This window comes from Rhipicephalus microplus, chromosome 4 (assembly GCF_043290135.1).
Source record: "Rhipicephalus microplus isolate Deutch F79 chromosome 4, USDA_Rmic, whole genome shotgun sequence".
Classification (NCBI taxonomy): domain Eukaryota; kingdom Metazoa; phylum Arthropoda; class Arachnida; order Ixodida; family Ixodidae; genus Rhipicephalus; species Rhipicephalus microplus.
The window spans coordinates 148,168,551-148,188,711 of NC_134703.1; the positions used below are offsets into that span (position 1 = coordinate 148,168,551).

General features: G+C 52.4%; 1 protein-coding gene across 1 annotated transcript; it reads right to left on the reverse strand.

Moving 5' to 3' along the window:
* Nucleotides 1-253: 253 nt before the first annotated feature.
* Nucleotides 254-10,564, reverse strand: LOC119171484 (vacuolar protein sorting-associated protein 4). Its single transcript, XM_037422284.2, has 2 exons — nucleotides 9,550-10,564; nucleotides 254-964 (listed from the first exon to the last, which is right to left on the reverse strand). Exons 1-2 carry the CDS (start codon nucleotides 10,462-10,464, stop codon nucleotides 563-565), a joined length of 1,317 nt encoding a protein of 438 aa, XP_037278181.2. The 5' UTR covers nucleotides 10,465-10,564; the 3' UTR covers nucleotides 254-562.
* Between the last annotated feature and the right edge of the window lie 9,597 nt (nucleotides 10,565-20,161).

A 20,161-nucleotide genomic window follows, 5' to 3' on the forward strand; every position in this document is an offset into this window, starting at 1 on the left:
TTTGATCCCGCCTTAAAACGCGGCTCCTTGTGAAGCTTTACACGACTGATTGGTCCGACTTCCCCGCATCCACCGAGAGGAAACGTGCAGGACGTCCAACGGAGCACTGGAAAAATGATAGGTGTAAAATATTCAGGCGGTATTATTTAAGCCGTAAAACACCGTGCAGAAGCTGCCACGTTTGCTCTATGCCGGCACACGCCAATTATCATTACTAAATACAGCGAAAAGGGTTCGAATTGAAAATTCAGTGCAAGTTAGTGAGCACATATTCTAAGCTGAGATTTTTCTCGGGGAGACAATGGCAGGTGAAAGCTTTTTGCGGACATGTTAGCGATTGGCCGCCCTGAGACACAACTCTTGCGATGTCAGTACTATAGAGAGTGGTACATAAATATACGGGTCAGTTTTAGTCTATCTCTCTGCTGGTCTCCCCGAAGCTTCCGTCGTCCTACGTGGTTGCAAGATGGGGGTAAATATAATATGTCCACGCCATGACGGGAACAGCTTTGGTCAACAAGTTGGCGAGTTTTTTCGACACTGCCTCCCGACGCTGTTTGACTTAACCTTCTTCGCCAAAGTCATCCAGGAACTTCTTCAACTTTCGAAGGTCGTCCTTGCGGACAGTCGGCTTGGCAGTTGAAAGAGACAGTAACATGTCGCTCATGGTTACCGTCGGCTCGAGAAGCTTTTCTCCCGGCACGTCCATCCAAGACATTTCGATGGCGCCGGGGCTACCAGGAGAGCAAGGTGTTAAAAGGTCGTCCACAAAGACGTTGGGGTCACCGCGAGAGGGCCCTCGTACCCTCCTGAATTGGGTCGATGTCTGTACTTTGCGCACGGGTTGCATGAGGGCGTCGCGAACGAGCACTGAGATGTCGGCTCCACTGAAACCACCGCTGCGTTTGGCCAGCTGCTTGAAGTCTTCTTGTGACAAAGTATGAGGCGTATTACCAATGTGCAGCTGCACAAAAGGAAGATCATAATGACATAAAAAGAAACGCTATATGCGAAACTTCACTCACAGTCTCTCTTGGAGCAAACATATCGAAACTATTCGAGACGTTTTTTTTTCAAAAAGAGCCAAACGCAGAAACAGAAAGAAGACTACATATCCTTGGGACCGTAAATTATACATATGTATCTTTAACTTCTGAAAGAGTTATAAGCAAAATGGAGCAATCACTTATTGTAACATAAACTCAAAATGCACTTTCTAATTCAAAATTGAGCGAAATACTCCAACTGTTTCAATGGCTGAGCCACAGTCATTAAACCAGCAATTCGTCAACAATGGTGACTGAAACAACCAGTAATATCTCAACCAAAATGTCTCATTTGTGTCCTTGTTGTTTTGTTATTGTAATTACGTTCCACAATTAGTTCTTCTAACGGCAAAGTGGCACTTACTGAAGGACATGATGTTCAATGACGAAATTCGATCTTAAACATTAAGAGGGTGACTTTCGTACTTCTTTTGGTTTCTTGGTGTTCCTTTACAAGTTTAGTGCTACAGTAAATATTAGTTCGTTCATTCGATCTGATACGGTATATTTAAAATAAAATACATATAAAATGAAAATGTAAGGCGCTGATCTATTGCCTTAAGAAATGTTGGTCCGAAACAGCACGACATAATACGAACCGGGCACCTTTAAAGACCTTCAATAGGTGACATAAACAATAAAACGCCGCTGACAGACCATAATACTGCGCCTTTGCCAGGAAGGACCCCTCGCTCTTCACGTCAATACCACTAAGCACGGCACCGATGAAAGCAAAACGCTGACGGTAATTGCATCACAAAATCTTTCTGTAGCGTACATTTGAATTCTTTGGGCTAACTTTACGAGCTAATTTCTATCGACACTCTTTCTTTTCACTTATTCTTCGCCGGTGGTTTGCCTCGTTTGATTTTCTTGTAATTCAAGCCCCAATGAAATATTCCAACATATATGAGCCAAATACAAACTTTACTTCCCAATACCGACGATATTGAGCAATTTTAACCACAATATATAGATTTGAGGTATCAAGGGGAAAGGAACATAATGGCGAAAAAGTGTTTGAGTAGGCTTGACCATATTGCCAGTAGTAGAAAATGCTTTTTTCTCAATTTCAATCAAAGTGCAGCACACTATGTTACAAAAAAAAAGCGCCGCATAAGCAGTAAATTTATGAAAACGCAGGCTTTTTTCAATGGACTCTTCGTGGGGCACCCCCAGCTTTAGAGCACGGTGCCAGAAACGTTTACGTGTGGACACTCCGACCAATCGCGCGCCCAGATAATGTATGGCTCTTTCCTCCCCTCGATGGATTGGATGGATTGATATGACTGTACCCTTTAGATAAGGCGGTGGTTCTCGCCACCAAGCCGTAATACTCATAGAACCAAAAACTAGGTTTATTTGGTTTTCCTTTAAATAGTGAGGTTGAGGACTCGTACTTTGCAGTGAAGGGTTTCTTTTCACTCGTGCCTTTACTTTAGCCACCAATAAGATAGCCTCCTTCTTATTAATTCTACCCGCTTAAAGTCTATTTTGCCCCCCCCCCCTTTCCCTGAACCCTAGTGCTTTGAAAAACTCTGCCCCATCATCCTGAACGATAGGGTGAAACCCTTTACTGAACAATATCAAGTGTTCGGCAGTTTCCTATTCCTCTCCACATGCACTACATACCGTGTCTACCCCTTCGTATTTGGCCCGATATGTCTTGGTTCGCAATACTCCCGTCCTGGCCTCAAGCAGTCGAGAATGACTCTGAGGATTATCATAGATCTTTTCCTTAGCAATTTCCTGCTTAAAAGTTGGTTAGATCTCTAGTGCGGACTTCTTAATCATGCAAATTCTCCACATATCGGTCTCAGCTTCCTTCCCCTTCTTCTTAACCGATAATTCTTTTTGGTTTGGCCCCCTGCTGTTTTCTAAGTATTTACCAGTCAATTTCCTGGTTCGCTCCCTCCATTTTGTATCGACATCATTTATGTACAAGTAGCTGACTACCATCCTAGCCCAACGCTCCTACCCCATTTCTCTCAATCGCTTCTCAAATTTTATCTTGCTGCTAGCTTTTCTGCCCTCAAATGATGTTCATCCCATATCACCTTGTACTCCCTGATTTGGTGTATTCCCGTGAGCTCCTAAGGCAAGCCTACCTATTCCACGTTGCTTAATTTCTAATCTTGCTTGAACTTCTGATCTCGTGCACAAGAGTGAATTGCCGAACGTCATGACCTCTTTCCATATTCCTTTCACAACATCATACCTATGGTAATTCCACAGTGCCCTATTTTTCATCACTGCTGCATTCCTGTTACCTTTAGTCATCACGTATATTTTGTGTTCCGTTAGGTACTCAGTTCCATTGCTTATCCATGCGCCCAGATATTTGTATTTAGCTGTTATCTCTAGTGTGACCTCCTGTATTCTAAGCCCAGTACCTTCATTATCATACAAAATCATGACTGCTGATTTTTTCTTACTGAATCTCAAATCTAACTTATCTCCCTCATTACTTCAATGTCTATTAATCTCTGCAAATCTTCCTTGTTGTTGGCCATTAGCACTATGTCAACTGCGTACATCAATGCTGGTAGTACCTGTTCAATCAGTTTTTCTTGTTTGACGAAAGAGAGGTTGAAGCCAAGTCCACTTCCCTCTAATTTGACATCTAATCCTTCTAGATACATCATGAATAACAAGGGTGAGAGAGGACACCCCTGCCTAAGCCCCCGTTTTACCTATGCAGGCTTGGATACCCGTTTTTCCCACTTTATAACTGCCTTGTTACCTTCATAGATATCCTTTAAAGGATGAGTGACTCCAACTTCCACACCTAGTGCGTCCAGTATTCCCCACAAGTCCTCTTGAACCACGCTATCGTACGCTCCCTTGATATCAAAAAATGCTAGTGACAGGGACCTGTGTTCCTTTTCTGCTATTTCGATGCACTGCGTCAGTGAGAAGAAATTGTCTTTCAACCTCCTGTGTTTCCGAAACCCATTCTGCAGTTCCCCCAGCACCCCTTCATCCTCTATCCATGCCTGCAGTCTTTCCTTTATAATCTGCATCGCTAGCCTGTAGACCACTGATGTCACTGTTGCAGGATGGTAGTTGTTTATGTCAGCTTTGTCCCCCTTTCCTTTATAGATCATGCTTATCCTGCTAAGTTTCCATCCATCGGGGACTTCACCATCGATTATTATTTTGCTCACTGCCTCTCTCAAAGCCTGCTTAGACTTCGGACCTAATGCCTTTATCAGCGTAATTGGAATGCCATCTGGACCTGTTGATGTACTACTAGGAACCCTCTTCTCAGCCCTTTCCCATTCTCGTAGTGAAAATGGAGCCATTGCACCACTTGATTCATCCTTGTCTATTGTGGAACATAAAACACTTCTTTGTTGAAAATTTTCTGTCACCCTTGTTCTTATATATTCAATAGCTTCGTCCCCTTCTAGCCTAGCACCTTCATCTGTAGTTATAAACCTCTGCTCTAGGCTCGTCTCCTTTCTTAGGAAGTTTAGGTGGTTCCAAAATTTTGCAGCTGCCTTTCTATCTTTTTATGTACTTCTGCCAGCCACTGAGCTCCCTTTCTTGTAATCTTTTTATTGATCAGAAGGAATGCATCACGTCTACAGCTTAGAAAGATTTCCCATTTTCTTTCAACATCATCTGTCGGTTTACCCGCCCCGCCGCGGTGGTCTAGTGGCTAAAGTACTCCGCTACTGACCCGCAGGTCGCGGGTTCGCATCCCGGCTGCGGCGGCTGCATTTCCGATGGAGGCGGAAATGTTGTAGGCCCGTGTGCTCAGATTTGGGTGCACGTTAAAGAACCCCAGGTGGTCGAAATTTCCGGAGCCCTACACTACGGCGTCTCTCATAATCATATGGTGGTTTTGGGACGTTAAACCCCACATATCAATCAATCAATGTCGGTTTACCCCGTTGCTTAGCATATCTGTCTTCCCTAGAGGCTTCCTGACGTTTTGCTAAGGCTCTCTTAACTTCCTCATCCCACCAACTCTTGGGTTTGTGTCTTCTTTTCCGGGGTGACTTGTCACATGCCTTAGCAAGCTCTAGCTCAAACAGTCTAATTCGATTCATGTATGTCCATACTGTTTTATTATCCTCCATGAATACTTTTGAAATAAAGTTTTTTAATTCCGAAATAAAGTTTTTTCATTCCGAAATAAAGTTTTTGCATTCCGTTCCATTACTTTCTCAATTTGTTTAGTGGCCATTCCTATTTGCCTTTCTGGATAAAAAATTTGCTGTAGTTGCTCATCTTGTCTCCTTCCCACTTTCACTGCTGTTCCAAAACTTAGCTTGATATGTCTGTGATCACTACCCAGAATTCTGGAGCCACCTTCATCTATGTGCATTCCCCTGGGCTTATCATACATCCTATGTGACATCAGTGCATAATCTATCGTCGACTGCAGCCTTCCTACCTCCCTTGTTATTTGCCCTTCACACTTCTCGGTACTGTTCCAAATGATCAAATCAAGCCTTTCACACATATTCATGATCATTTTGCCTGTCGGGTCGGTATACCCATCTATATCTACTATGTGCGCATTCATATCTCCTAGTATAATTATCTCGCCCTCTCTTCCTAACTCCTGAATGTCCTTTGATACACACTCTACCATTGCCTGGTTTTCCTCTCTGGCCTTTGCTCCCGTCCACAAGTACACGAAACCAAGAAGTGTCATTTGCCCTGCCACTCTCTCTTTTAGCCATAAATGTTCCTTGCACTCCTGCTTGACCCTTTGCCAGTGTGTACTTTTATGAATGAATGCCCCATTACCTCCCCCCTTTCTGCTGCCTTGTTTTCTAATACAATATTCCCACGCGTTGTCCGGATTGTTAGGAGGTTGTTCCATGTTCCTAAGATGTATTTCTACAAAACCGTATACCATCGGCCTCTCCTACCTTAGCTGTTCTTTTATCTCTTCGCACTTCAGCCTGTTCCTGCCACCCTGTATGTTAATATACCCTATGTCTGAGTTGAGTAGGCCCTTGTGGCTACGTCTATTGCTGCCCAGGGCTCTACTTATCTTAGACACTGGTGCCACTTTGGAATCATATCTGTCCATACCACCTGTCAGAGTCTCCCTGGTTGTTTTCCTCGTTACTAGCGATCCTGCACCCCGAAGGGCTCGCGTGCCCCAAAAAAAACTACTGCGCGTCCTGCAAGTCGCCAACCCGCCTCATGACCTAGCCGCCCATCTAAGTGAATTCTGTCTCGTTGAAAAACACCCTACCATGCACCTATCTGTTCATTTTCACCACCTCAAAGCCTTTCTCTCGACTCATACGCCATACCTCTCGGTTTGCGTTGACAACCGCTCTTTGTAGGTTGTCGTCACGCACCAGTACCTCTCGTGTCGTGTATATCGCTACCTGTACCTGAGGAGAAGTGGCGCGCATGTCATCAACCCCTTTCGCCAGTGTGGTCACCAGTCCTGCCGTATCTTCATTTAAGACATCGTTTAAACCGCCTGAAATTATCACGAGGTTTTTTTTTCTATCAGCGGCCGTTTTGAGTTTTGCGTTCGCTTGCCTCATGACTGCTTCCAGCTTGCGTCCTGGGAACGTCCCTACTGCAACCCTCTTGTCACCTCTTACCCTCTCTTTGATTCCTTCTGCGCATCGATTTAAATTCGAGTCCCCGGTGATTATCACATGCTGTGACTTTTCAGCTGGAGCGTCATGCACCTGGGGGTTACTTGCACCTGTGACGACAGCTGTTTTGTCCCCTCCCAGCCCCACCACTACTTCGCTGAAGCTGGGCCTTGTGACAATTGAACCGGCTGAACCTGTTTTTTCCAAACTTGCTTGTTCTTTCTTTTCCTCCATTCTGGTTGCCGAAGCCCTACTGTTCTGTTTGTCGGCTGCTCCTTTGTTCACCTTGGTTAGTGCTTCCTCGGCAGACTTCAACCTTTCTCCCATTGCCTTCGTTTTTTCTTGCTCTGCCGCCAACGCAGTCTCCAGCTCGGTGAGTCTCAACAGCAGTTCACCTTGGGCAGCCATCGTTTTCTCCATTTTTTCCTCGACCTCACATTGCCTACACTTTGCGTGAGCCTCCTCTCCATTTGCTTCTGCACGTGGGTCCATTTTCAAACTCACCCTGCATCCTGAACACTTTACAGCCTTTTTATTCATGTCTTTATGACACCAATTGTCCTTAAGACTTGTCTCACTCGATAATTACAAAACACGATCCCTGTCCTTCGAGAAAGTCTAAGCTCTACTACAAAATTTGCATGTTCAATGTACGTGCACTTCCCCCACGGGGTGGTAGGAGAAGAAAAAAAAACACAAATAAACAAACAAACACACACACACAAACTAGTGATTACCTGGTGACTGACCCCCGGAAAAGTTGTACAATGTAATAAGTGCTACAAAGATTTTAACTGCTGCCTCATTAATTTTAAAGGCAAGCTCAAAAGATGCAAAAACATATATCTACGCAGTCGATCGGGAGAGCTCAAAAAACACGTCCATCCACCATGCCAGTCTAAACTAGTGCTCCAATCCGCGTCCAATCCGCTCGACGCCACCTAGCGTCCCCGAAGAAGCCGGCTTCCGAAGTTGCGTCCTCAAAGAAGCTCGGCTTTCATGTCGCAGCGCCCCCCATGCAACTGCGGCCGGCGCATGCACTCTACAAAACGAGCTGCGTGCGTAAGTACTCTAAATCATGAACATCTTTTTCTTAACAATCGTTAAGCACTTCTTTAAACACACAAGCACTGGTAGTAAAAGGAGCACAATGTCCCCGTGGAGTACGTGGTTGATGTTAATCATTGTGTGGTGAATGCCCCAGGATTTGAGGAGTCACTGGGAAGTGTTACTTTCTTATTATAAGATTTAAGCGCAACCTTGACTCTCGTAAACACCCGCACAAACATTCACACGTCCACTTGAGTAACACACACGATACTCAGCGCTGAGTGTCGTGTGTATTACTCGGGTGGATGTGTGAATTTTTGTGTAATTGCGAGAGAGAAGGTTGCGGTAAATATCTTACAATATGAGGAGTAACCAACTAGCCCAACAACAAGTTTTATTGAGCTATGTTCCATTCTTAGCCCGCATACGGAAAGAGGCAGAGGTCACCAAGGAGGTTTAGAAAAATTGCTGGAGTGGAAGCTCCCGCAATGCTTTGTCAGCAGTAGTGAAGCCAGCTTTTGCCCTCCGAAAATCTCAAAAACATGCTATTTTCTGGTGGTTCCTACTTAGAGCCCAAGTGGCTTTGATTTGTTGGTCTGAAAGCTACGTTAATAATAAATTAAAAGATAGTTGTTTGCGAAGAAATAACCAGCAGAGATAAGTATTGGTCACTTTATCTTCTATAAAAGTCGCCTTGAATTCGAGGTTCACTCAAGGAAACTAGTAACACAAGGACGCACTTCGAGCACTCTCTGACCCTAAAAAGTTGCCACGTTAAACTCGTTGGGCGTGCGAGAAAAACGCTCCTTCATAATCGCTGAATGTCAACAACTCATCGTGACCCTAGTAAGATGGCTGCCGCAGCCGCCATTCTACGGTTGGTATGGCTTCACTTGTGAACAAGAATTTCCACTCCAGCAATTTTTTTCAAACCTCCTTGGGGTCAATGCCTTCCACAAACCATCCACCACCATGGGCAGCTTCATCTCTCGGCCCAAAGATCGCGCCCCTGCGGAAATATCTCGGGGCGCCGTGCACCGGATCACGTGTCTACTGTCCCGCTTCCTACATCGGGGCACGGCCGGACTGGAGGCGCGTGCCTCCAGTCTGGTCGTGATCGGGGAAACAAGAAATTCCGTGAAAGAATGCGGCCACACAGAAACGGCCTCCGACAATTCAACAGCCAACGGAGGGCAGTAGCAGAGCACTACAGTCAGTGTGACCAGCACATTTTTCCGGACAACGTGGTGATTCTATAATAAGAAAAGAACACTCATCGGTGACTCTTACTCGGATTCTTGCACATTGAGCTGACAGTGAGGAACATCAACACCCCATGGGGACATTGTTTTACCTTCACCGCAAGGGCTTGCGACGAATCACTGCTAGCCTCTTACACACGGCAAGCAACCGTATACGTATAAGCTCCGCACATCTCGGGCTTTCTCACCCCTGAGGAAGAAGCCAGATCGACTTCGAAACATCAGGTGTTTCCCAATATAGTATTGATTACAGTGCTTTCAATCCTTCAGTTTGGCTATTTCAATCTTTGCGTGGTTAAGTGCGAACTTCGCCAACTTTTTCGCACTGACTTGACTACCCGCAGTTCGCGTTTCACAATTACCTTGACCCGCTACAGCTTTCATTCTTGAATCTTTACACTTGAAAACTGCTCTGCTAGGAAAAAGAATTTCGGGTACACACGGAAACTTGCTCAGCAACTGAATAATTTCTTTCTTTGGTTGCTGAGGAACGAAGGATGAATGGTGACTACTATAGCATTGATTGTGACAGCTATGGCCATTTTGACCCGGAAAATACATTAGAACGTCGAATGCACCACAGTCTAAAGCGCTATCACATACGCTTACCTTAAACATGTGCAATCTGGCAGGCTCATCCGGCAGGGGAATGTAGATACGCTTCTCGAAACGCCTCCGAATGGCTGAATCCAGAATCCACGGAATGTTGGTGGCGCCCAGCATGAGAATGCCGTCGTTGTCGTTGCCGACACCCTGCATCTGCACCAGGAATTCCGTTTTGATACGTCGAGTGGCGTCATTCTCGTTGTCGGACCGGGTGCTGCAGAGGGAGTCAATCTCGTCGATGAAGATAATGCTCGGCTTCTGGTTGCGCGCCATCTCGAAGAGATTGCGCACCAGCTTTTCGCTTTCGCCGAGCCACTTTGAGACCAGGTGGGACGATGAAACCGAGAAAAACGTTGAGTTGTTCGCTTCGGTGGCCACTGCCTTGGCTAGATAAGACTTCCCCGTACCGGGGGGTCCGAAAAGCAGGATGCCCCTCCACGGTTTACGTTTGCCCGTGAACAAGTGGGGGAACTTGATGGGCAGTATGACAGCCTCCTTCAGGGCTTCCTTGGCCGCGTGCAGTCCAGCGACGTCGGACCACTTGACGTTCGGTTTTTCCTTGACGATAACTCCTTCAAACTGGATCCTCAGTTTTTTCTTCTCCGGCATTCCATCGTCGCTAGCCGTACTGTTGTCTTCAATTTTACCCCTACTTTCACCTTGTTTTACGCGATTATTCTCGGCTTTGCAGTGGAGGTACTCCTTAAGCTTCTCGGCTCTGTCCAAGTATTGGGCACACTTGGATCTGATACCTTTTTTCACCCGAGGAGGCTGTACTTCGTACCTGATAGCGTGTAGAAAGTTCTCCACTGCATGCCCGTAGAGGCGTAGGGCTTCGGCGTAGTTCTTGTTTTTGTCCTCCTCGGTGGCCCGTGTCACCAGGTCGATCGCGGTCTGGAGAGCCGTGTTATTACTCATCCCGTCTTATATCAACATAAGGCTGAGGCTGAAAGGTGGCGTGAATTTACGTGACAATTTCGAAGGTGTCCTCTCGATCAGTCGAACTACAGATGATGACAATGATGTTGACTTTGTACTTGTATGGCTTGCCCCCATTACAGGAAATGGGCCAATGCTTTAGTGGCGAAAGCTTTGCGACAAAACCTATGTCGTGATGGGGAAAAAGTTATTTAATTAAAAAACAATTGAAGCAATGAAAGCACTAAACAACCAGGAGTCGGCCTATTAGATGGAATATATGCAAAAGATAATAAACCAATAAGTGGAGAAAGTGAGAAGGTGGAGTTGTAGGTCAAACCAGTTTCCACAAAATGTAAGAAAAAGAGAAAACGCAATTTCAAATAAACGGACAAAAAAGGGAAGTGCCTAGTAGTTTTGACGCCACTGAAATTCTGTTCGACAGATTCTCGTAGGCACGCTGCCGAGATCCTCGCATCATTGGCCAATTTTTCAGTGGTATAATTAACTACACGATTAGCTACACACGTTGTCGGTGCCCATCTTGGAGGCCACGCGGGAGCATTTTTTCAAAAGGGTGTCATTGTTTTCCATGCTCCACTCTGCCATAGCCTGGGCGGTCAGGTTGTTATTTAATAATCGAGGGGTGTTAGATATGTAAGCGACTATATATGTTAGTAATTTATGTTGATTGCATGCAGCGTGTTCCCGGATATAATCACGTTCCTCGCCGTACAATTTACGGAGGCGTATGGCAGAAAACAGGACGCTATCTGGGTACTTGGAACAGAACTGGAAGGGGCAGGTGGCATTCCTAGTGCTCAGCCGCTTAAACGCTACTCGCACTTTATGTTATTGAAAGACAGCACTGCTAAAATACGCGGTTCACCCTATTACCTTGCGCATACTGAGCAAATCTCTCCTTTTAGATGCGAAGCAGCTCTTTCACTAGCCTGTGTAACGCTGTCAATCTGTACACCCCCACTGCACATGCTGTCGTATCGACCCGAGACGCGCATGCTCGCGTCTCGTGCCGGCACAGAAATACACCCGCAAAACTGTCACTCCCCTCCCCCTCTCTCGCCTCGCAAGGCCAACGTAGGCAGCGTCTGCTAGCAAAAAAGCTGAGTGCTGGCGCTGCACAACCATTCACTGGCCACCCCATTATGTAGACCTAAGGTCCCTAGGATCTTATATAGACCCATTCCATGTTTGTAAACACAGGTAGGCTGACGTCGACATTATGGGCAAGACGTCCGCTCGTAACTTCCGCCATAAGCACTGAGGGCCGTGATGTGCGCCAGGAAAACTACGTTGTGAGACGCCATGAGCGTTTTAAAAACCATAAGCGCTGAAGGCTGCGATGTGCGCCAACAAACGAAACTAATTTGTGAGACGCGACTGACATCCAACCGCGACGCTGCTCGTCGGCATACCATTTTTAGATGCGGAGCATCTTATACTCGCGCCTTGTAGTGCGCCGTCCGCGCCGTCCGCGCCGTCCGCACCGCTTCTCGAACATTCGACAGCTGACGCGTGCGCATGCGCCGTCGCGCCGTCGCCCACTCTTCCACCATCTGTGCATCCCTTCCTCCTCTACACACCGCGCGCACTTCACTCCTCCACCATCTGTGCACCCTTCCTCCTCTACACACCGCGTTCGACATCTACAATTCTCCTGATTCTCCAGTGGACGCGCATGTGGCGTCGCGCTTCGAGAACATTCAACAGCTGACAGTGCATGCGCCGTCGTGCTGTATGTATACTCAAGGTCGGCTCTCGCTCGCTCAGTTGCCGCTCGTCGGTTGGTTTGTACGGCGCGTCGACGTCCAAGGTCGCGGTGAAATGAATTCCAACGAATCCACAAACACAATGATCGACGTCCCTTCGACCAGCGCCGCCCTTTCGCATACGTGTGTACGTGTTCACTCATTTAACACCCCCTCCTACAACCACGTTAACCAATTTAGCCATCGACCCATGTAAGTCGCAATTTAACACCCCATTTCACAACCACGTCAACCAATTTAGCCATCGACCCAAGTAAGTCGCACTTTAACACCCCGTTAACCAATTATATGGTCCGCATCCTCCTCAGTGTTCCCCCGAGGGAAGCTGCGGGCAATTTTTTTAAGTGTGAATACACTATATAAGCGACCCCAAACCATCCGCCGCCGTCGGCGGCGTCCGCAGTCTTCTCTCTATCTTTAAAAGAAAGAGGACTTGGCGGGCCGCAGCGCGACGCTCTACTGAATAAGCCACGGACGCGACGCTGATATCGGTGTCAGTAAAGCCTAGTTCACACTGAAACATCCGCTTTCTACAGCGACCGAAATTCCCCTGCCGCCGAAACACAGCGTCGTTCACACTGGACGTCGGCACTCTCTACTCTAGTAGACTTTTTCTGAAATAAATGTTTTTTACCACCACCACCATCGCACTGGACGCGCCCCGCGCCGCCGAATATGCCATCTACTACGGGGCGAACGCGGGATGAATGCGCTGTCACCTGGTTGTTGTCGCGGCTCGCAAACGCTACTACGCTATCTAGTGGTGCATACTTCGACGATTCTCGTACGCAAGAAGCAAGAAAAGACAGTACTGCTCTCTTTGCTGGCAAGTGGCTGTCTTGTAATGCACGAAAAGCAGAAAAACCACCGACGCCAGCGGTGTTGGTCCATGGGTTCGTTTTGCTTTGCAAGACCGCAACAAGCTCGGTCACGCTAACAGCAAGCTCGGTCACATCTTTCACGAAATACGGAGGCGAAGTAGGCACAGAGTAGGTTAAACTCCCGTTGGTTTCAACATTCAGTTACGTGCACTGCAGCATAACAAGTGAGTAGGGCTTCGCCGCCATTTTTCAAAATTCCTTGACTAGCGCTCCTATTGGTCCGCGGTGACCGATTCGGCGTCAGACACCGCAAAAATCGGTCCGAGAGCGATCGGCGCGGAAAGGGCCCTTTCGGCGGATCTCGCCTCCGCCGAAACGGATTCGGAGCACTTTCGGCGGCCGGAATGGTGGTGGTGGTAGTGGTTAGAAGATGAGAAAAGGCACCTAATTTCTGCAACCCGGTCGGGAGCACGGCGCAGTGCCTACGGCGGCCGGAATGTTGTTGTTAGTGGTTCATGAGGAAAAGGAAGAAGGCACCTAATTTCTGTCTGCCTACAGGCGACACGGCGCAGTGCCTTTGGGGTGGGGTAGAGGGGGATGAAAGAGGATAGGAGAAATAGTGTGTGGTGTGTAGGAGGGATGTCCGGTCCGCTTCAGCGCAGGCAGCAGGCCGTCGGCAAGGGCAAGGGCAGCAGGGCTCCTGGGGTCAGCGGTAGGCAGCAATTCCTGACTCCTCCACAAACTCCGCCATGCTGCAGAGTGCTGCTGGATGTGGATGAGACGGGAACAGCAGGTTTTCCAGGGTGGAGACGGGCAGACCCTGTCTCCTGTAGGCAGCGTAGGCCCTCAAGCGTTCCTGTGCTAAGCCAGGGCAGGCACAGAGGAGGTGTTCGATGGTCTCTGGGTCTCCGCAACGACTGCAGGCCGGGGAGGGGCAGAGTCCCTTGGCGTGGCGGCGGGCCGCCGTCCACACGCAGCCAGTCCGCAGTCGCAACAGGGAGGCCCGTTCTCTCCTGGTGAGGCCCGTCTCTGGGAGAGGCTTTGGTCCTCGCCCGCTGGCCACCCTCGGGTCTGGGTGGACTGTGATGAGGAGCCTCTTGAGACGGGCCTGTGAATAGTCCCTGGCCGCCACGGCACAGGAGTAGGGAGTACCAGGCTGGTGGGCAGCCTTGGCGAGGGTGTCCGCCTTCTCGTTTCCAGCGATGCCCACGTGGGAGGGCAGCCAGTGGAAGGAGACGAACACCCCGGCGTCGGTGAGGGCGCGAACCTTGGTTCTCAGGAGGCAGGCCGTCAGTCCGGCTCGGCGGGAGTTGGCCAGGGTCTGCAGGGCCGCCTTGCTGTCGCATAGAACCGCGGCCGGCTGAAGGGGGATGTCCTCAGCCAGCAGGTCTACTGCGAGATGCAGTCCAGCCAGTTCCGCAGCCGTGGAGCTCGCCGGGAAGGGAAGCCTGCACTGCCGGCTGTTGGTTCTGGACGGGATTACACATGCGGCCGCTGCGGTCTCGTCTGGCATCACAGATCCGTCCGTGAACACCTGCAGCCGTCCCTCCAGTTGTTCCTGGAGCTTGCAGAAGGCCGCCTGTTGCAGTGCGGCCGCAGGCGTTCGTCGCTTGGTTGCCCCTTCCAAGCAGAGGTGGACCTCTGGTGGCTGGTGGTGAGGCGGTGGAGAGGCAACCGGAACTGGCGGATCTGGGACCATTTGGTGGTACAGCAGGCAGAGGCCTCCCATCCGTGATCCTGGCTGGCTGCGGAGACGCTCCAGGAGGGCCCTGCCGTCGGTGGCGCGGTGAAGGCGGTCAATGTGGCCCAGCGCTCGTTGCAGCATACGTAACGACAGGGGCCACTCTCCTGCCTCTGCGAGAGTTGCTGCCACCGGCGAGCTTTTGGGAAGCCCCAGGATGGCCCTCAGTGCACCCCTGTGGAGTCCCTCCAGCAGGCATCTCCTGGCCGGTGTCAGGCTCACCAGCGGGAAGGCGTACAGGAGGACCGAGGACGCCGCAGCCTGGTTGAGCCGGAGGGCCCACTTGGTGGAGCAGCCGCGGCCACGCAGCTGCAGCCTGCTGATGGCGCCCTGGACGCGCCGCACCTTGGTGGCAGCAGCCTTGGCAGCCGGGATCCAGGTGAGTCGGTGGTCGATGGTGAGGCCTAGGTACTTCACCACCAACCTCCAAGGGAGGCTGCGATTGCCAATCCTCAGCCGTCTCACGTGGGTGCGTGCTGCCGCCAGCGGGTGAATCAGCAGGGCCTCGGTCTTTGTGGCAGAGACCTTGAGCCCGATGCCTCCGAGGTAGGCTACCACTGCATCGAGGACCGCCTGCAGTGATCTCCTGATGGCGGGGATGGACCGCCTTGGTCCCCGGACCCAGAGTGCCACGTCATCTGCGTAGATAGAGCAGCGGGCCGGGAACCTGGTGTCTGTTGGGAGGGACGCCGGAAGTCCTGCCAGTGCGATGTTGAAGAGGAAGGGGCTCAGTACTGAACCCTGTGGGACACCAGCAGTGATGGCCCTGGGTTGGCTGGTTGCCCCTCCAACGCGGACACGGAAGGTCCTCCCGGACAGGAAGGCGGTCACGAAGCCTCGGAGGCTACCGCTGACGCCGAGGCGGTCCAGGGCCGCCTCGACCGCCACGTGTGGGAGTCCGTCGAAGGCGCTCTCCACGTCCAGCAGCAGCAGCATGGCCACGTCCCCGCTGCTCCTGGCGTCCTCGAGGGTAGCGACGACGTCCGAGATGGAATCTGCCGTGCACCGGTGCCGCCTGAAGCCCGTCTGCTGCTCCGGGAAGAAGCCCAGGTGGTCGGCAATCCACTCCAGTCTCTCCAGAGCCACCCTCTCCATCACCTTGCAGGGCGCAGAGCTGAGAGACACTGGCCGGTATGAGGAGAGAGCCGTGGCCTTCCTCCGGGGCTTCAGGATTGGCGCCACCACCGCAGTTTGCCAGGACTCGGGTAAGGCTCCGGTGCACCAGACGTCATTGTAGTATTCCAGGAGTCGTTGACGGCCACCTCCATCCAGGTTGCGGAGCATTTGGAAGGTGATGCCGTCGGCCCCTGGAGCACTTCGTCGCTTGGTCCTCTCGAGGGCTGCCACCAGCTCATGTATTGCTATGGGCTCTTCGCACAGCTCCCGCACCTGCGCGGACACCCATCTGGGATGGTGACAAGAGGTAGGGCAAGGGAGGGCAGCAGGCGGTGGTGCAGCAGGCAGTGGGGCTCTATCTCTGGCAGCAAACTGGTCAGCCAGCCGTTCTGCCAGGTTCGCAGCCGTGGTCGACAGGTGAACAGCCAGGGACAGTCCCTGGTTCAAGGCCCGGGGCGCCATCAGCAGGCACTTCAGCAGGCGCCAGGCCTTCGTCCCATCCCGCGAGCTGTTGATCGAGGCGCACACGCCCTGCCAGCCCTGGTTCCGGCGCCTGCGTGCGTGGCGTCTGCAGACGGCATCGATTCGCCGGAAGACCGTCCAGAGCTTCGGTTGGCGTTTGTTCAGGGCTTGCCGCTCTGCACGTCGCCGTGCCGCCCTCAGAGCCAGGTGCCGGATGTCTGGGACGGGCTGTCCCTGCTGAACCTTGGCAGTGACCGTTGCTGCCCTCGCACTGTGGGCCACCAGTGGCAGCAGGTCCCCGCTGCTCGTGTCCTGCTGGAGTAGTCGCCGGTAGACCTGCCAGTCCACCACGCGGTACTCGCGATCCCGTGGAGCCCTACCTCTGAAGGGAGACAGCAGGATGGGCAGGTGGTCCGAGCCCCAAGTGTCCGGGAATGGCGACCAGGCATACTGGCAACCCTCCGTGGCAACGCTGAGGTCTATGGCAGTGCTGGTGACCTGCTGCCCACGACGGAGGAAGGTGTTGGCACCCGAGTTGAGGATCGCTAGCCCCAGCTGCTGGAGGACATCACGCAGCTCTCTGCCTCGAGCGTCAGTCCTGCGGCCGCCCCATGCTGGGTGTTTCGCATTGACGTCCCCGCAAAGCAGGAACTCCTTGCCCAGGCGATGCGCCAGCTGACGAAGGCATCTGGGGTCCCAGGGCTGGCCCGGCCGAACGTAGATGCTGGCCACAGTGGTGTCCTGCCCCCCGATGTGGATGCGGACGGCACAGCATTCAAAGGGGCCTCCAGCCAGGTCAGCCACCTTCACCTCTGCCTGCGGGAGCTCGCGCCTGGCGTAGATAGCACACCGGGAACGTCCTTGCTGGTGGCTGTCGTTCAGGCAGGGGGCATCAGGGCAGGTCGCCAGAGTGCAGCCAGTCCTGCTGCTGTATCCGACGTACCCTGGCAGGCGAAGGTCCTCCGCCTGGGCATACACCTCCTGTAGTGCAAGCACGTCGTAGTCGCTCCGCAGGAGGTGCTCTGCCAGGTCGTCTCTTCGCCGCCCCAGCCAGTTTACGTTCCACTGCAGAACGCTAGGGCGTCGGCCTCGGCTCGTTCCGGGTGGGGAGCTAGCCATGATTGGTTGTGGGGAGTGGAGAGCCTCCCGTCTGTAAGCAGATGGCTCGAAGAGGGTGGTCCAGGGGAAGAGACTCTCCCACAGACCGCAGGGTGTTCAGCAGGGTGGCGACGATTTGGTAGGCCGGGTCAGCTGGAGGCAACTCTACTGTCGCAGCAGGCGGGGCCGCAGGAGCCATGGGCACAGCAGGCCGGCCTCCGGGGGCAATAGCTGCAGGCTGGGCCGTGAGAGTGGCAGCTGCAGCAGGAGGGGCCTCAGGAACAGCAGTGGCCACTGGCAGCGCCATAGGGGCAGCAGCGCTGGTGGACTGCAGTCCCTGGAGTGGCTGGCGGCGAGATTTTTGAGGCGCCGGGATGGGTCTGGCCGGAGGGGGGGGGGCGGCGCGGGGTGGCCCTTCACCACGCTTGCAAAGGTCCGCGCCTCCCGAATCTCTTCTCGCACCGCTGCTGCCACTGTGCGCCTCGAGAGGATGGTTGGGTAGGATGCCATGATTGTGGCAATCTTCCGCTGCTCCTTCCACCGAGGGCACTCTGGGGTGTCTGCAGAGTGAGGGCCCCCGCAGTTGACACACCAGGTCTGCTTGCAGCTCTCTCCAGGGTGGGTCCGGCCGCATCTGATGCAGCTGCCTGGCCAGCTGCAGCTCTCCTTCACATGGCCGAACCGACCGCATTGCCGGCACTGCAGAGGGCGGGGTCTGGCTGGCCGCACTGGGAAACGGACCAAGAAGAGAGACACGTGCTCCGGCGGCACAGGGCCGGCGAAGCGGAGCGTCACGGTTCGCCCCTCCCTGGCAGCAGAGAGCACCGGAACGGCCGACTGGATCCCAGGCAGCAGGCTGTCCACCGCAGGCTCCCCGTCGACACCATGTAGGTACCCAATGCTGGTCTTGTGGTCAGCGGGTTCCTTGGCAGATACGGGGATCCCCTTTAGCTCCCTGATGTTCAGGAGCTGCTCCAGGCACTCTCGCGTGGTAGCGTCAGCAGCCACAATGTTGGGTTTTTGGTTTACGCGAATTGCGGCCACCCCGGGCCTCGCAGAGAGCGCCTGTGCGAGGATGAGGCGTGGGGATCCACTGAAGGTACCTCCGGGGGCTGACGGCCGGAACAGAACTGTGCCCACAATGGCAGGGTTGACCGGGAGGGCCGCAGCAGCAGCAAGGTCCCTGGCACGGCGTCGGGCACTTCTGGTGGTGACCACCTGGAAGCCCTCTGTATCTGGGGGACTCCCCGCTGCACTGCTGTGCTTCCTTGTGTCCACTGCAGTGGGGGCCTTGCTGAAAGGTTGGGGAAGGTTGGCAGCTGTGCCCTCCGATGCAGTAACCGGGGGTTGCTTCCTGGTGGGCTTCTTCTTCCCCTTCTTTCTGCGGTTGGTATGTGTGGCCCCCGCTGACGATGTGAGGAGGAAGTCTTTCGCAGTATAAGGGGCTTCCTTTCGGGTGGTGCCCCCTGTAGCGGTACGAGTGATAACCTCTTCGACCACCTCCATGGCAGCTGAAGCGTCAGAGGGTGGGTTGTCGGGGGATTCGGTGGTCCCTCCTGTTGCAGGCGGTAGGTCGACCATTGAGGCGGTAGTGGGGTGTTGGCGAGTGCCTGCACCATCCGAGCTCGTTGGGTCCGGGCCGCCTGTTGGGGCAGATGTTGTCATGTCCCCTGTGGAGAACGCCCCTTCGGAATTCACCACGGTTCTGAACTCGCTCCCGGACATCTCCTCTGAGCCCTGTGAAGCGTGTGATTCCTCGTCGGGGGAGGTAGTGGCCGTTTGCTTTCGGGGAGCGTGGTCGTCCTCGTCCCCACTCTCTTCCCGCAGCCTCTTCCGTGAGTTGAAGAAGTCCATCGACTCGTCGTCCTCATCGGAGCTCAGAGGTAGGGGAACACCAGCAGGCCCCTGTGTCGGCCCAGGAGCTTCGATCTGCGTGGGGCTTTGTGGTGGCTCCTCTGCAGTTGGGGTGGCTATGATGGCAGGTTCGGCCCCGCTGGCGCACTGAGAGGCCGGCATGGGGGCCTGTGTGGGGGCGACAGGGTTGGCCTGCAGCCACTTCTCCCCTATGGCTTGGATTTTTTCGGTCGCTATCTTCTCGAAGAAGAGGTGGCGGTGTGCCTGTACCTTGTTGGTTGGGAGGCTCTCCGATCTTCGGTGAGAATAGCGACGCCTTGTGGGCTCTTCAGGAGTTCGGGCAGCAACTAAAGCGCTGTCTGCCGATGGGGGGGATGCCACGATGGGCGAGCGGGCGTCGGGGGCGGTGTTGCGCCTAGGCGAATGCATGGTTACACTCGCGCACGAGTTCCCAGGGATGCGCGACACCGCTCAGGGAAAAGTAAAGTTAAAATCTGTTGGCATTCGCCAGTGAGTTAACGTAAACTCCCCCGTGTGATCGAATTGCGATTCCCAGGAACCATTACACCATAAAGGCACCATAGTGTGATTAATAAATATAATAGTGCGAATTAATAAATACCCCCCATAGCATCACCCCGTGTATTCGCACTTAACCATGTTCACCCTCGGGGAAATGCTTGGATTTTTTGTTTCTTTTTGCCTGACTGAGAACACCACATGTACCATTGAAAACCTAGCAGAAACTGTGGTAGGCAGAGCGTCTTTTGCCTACCAAGATAGCGCCACCACATTTTCGTGACGCAAGTCCAGTG

Excerpts from the sequence above, each read along its gene's own strand:
- LOC119171484 (XM_037422284.2), bottom strand. The coding sequence starts at position 10,464 with ATGAGTAATAACACGGCTCTCCAGACCGCGATCGACCTGGTGACACGG. Across the intron at positions 965-9,549 it reads CCAGATTGCACATGTTTAAG|CTGCACATTGGTAATACGCC; the intron begins GTAAGCGTATGT and ends CCTTTTGTGCAG.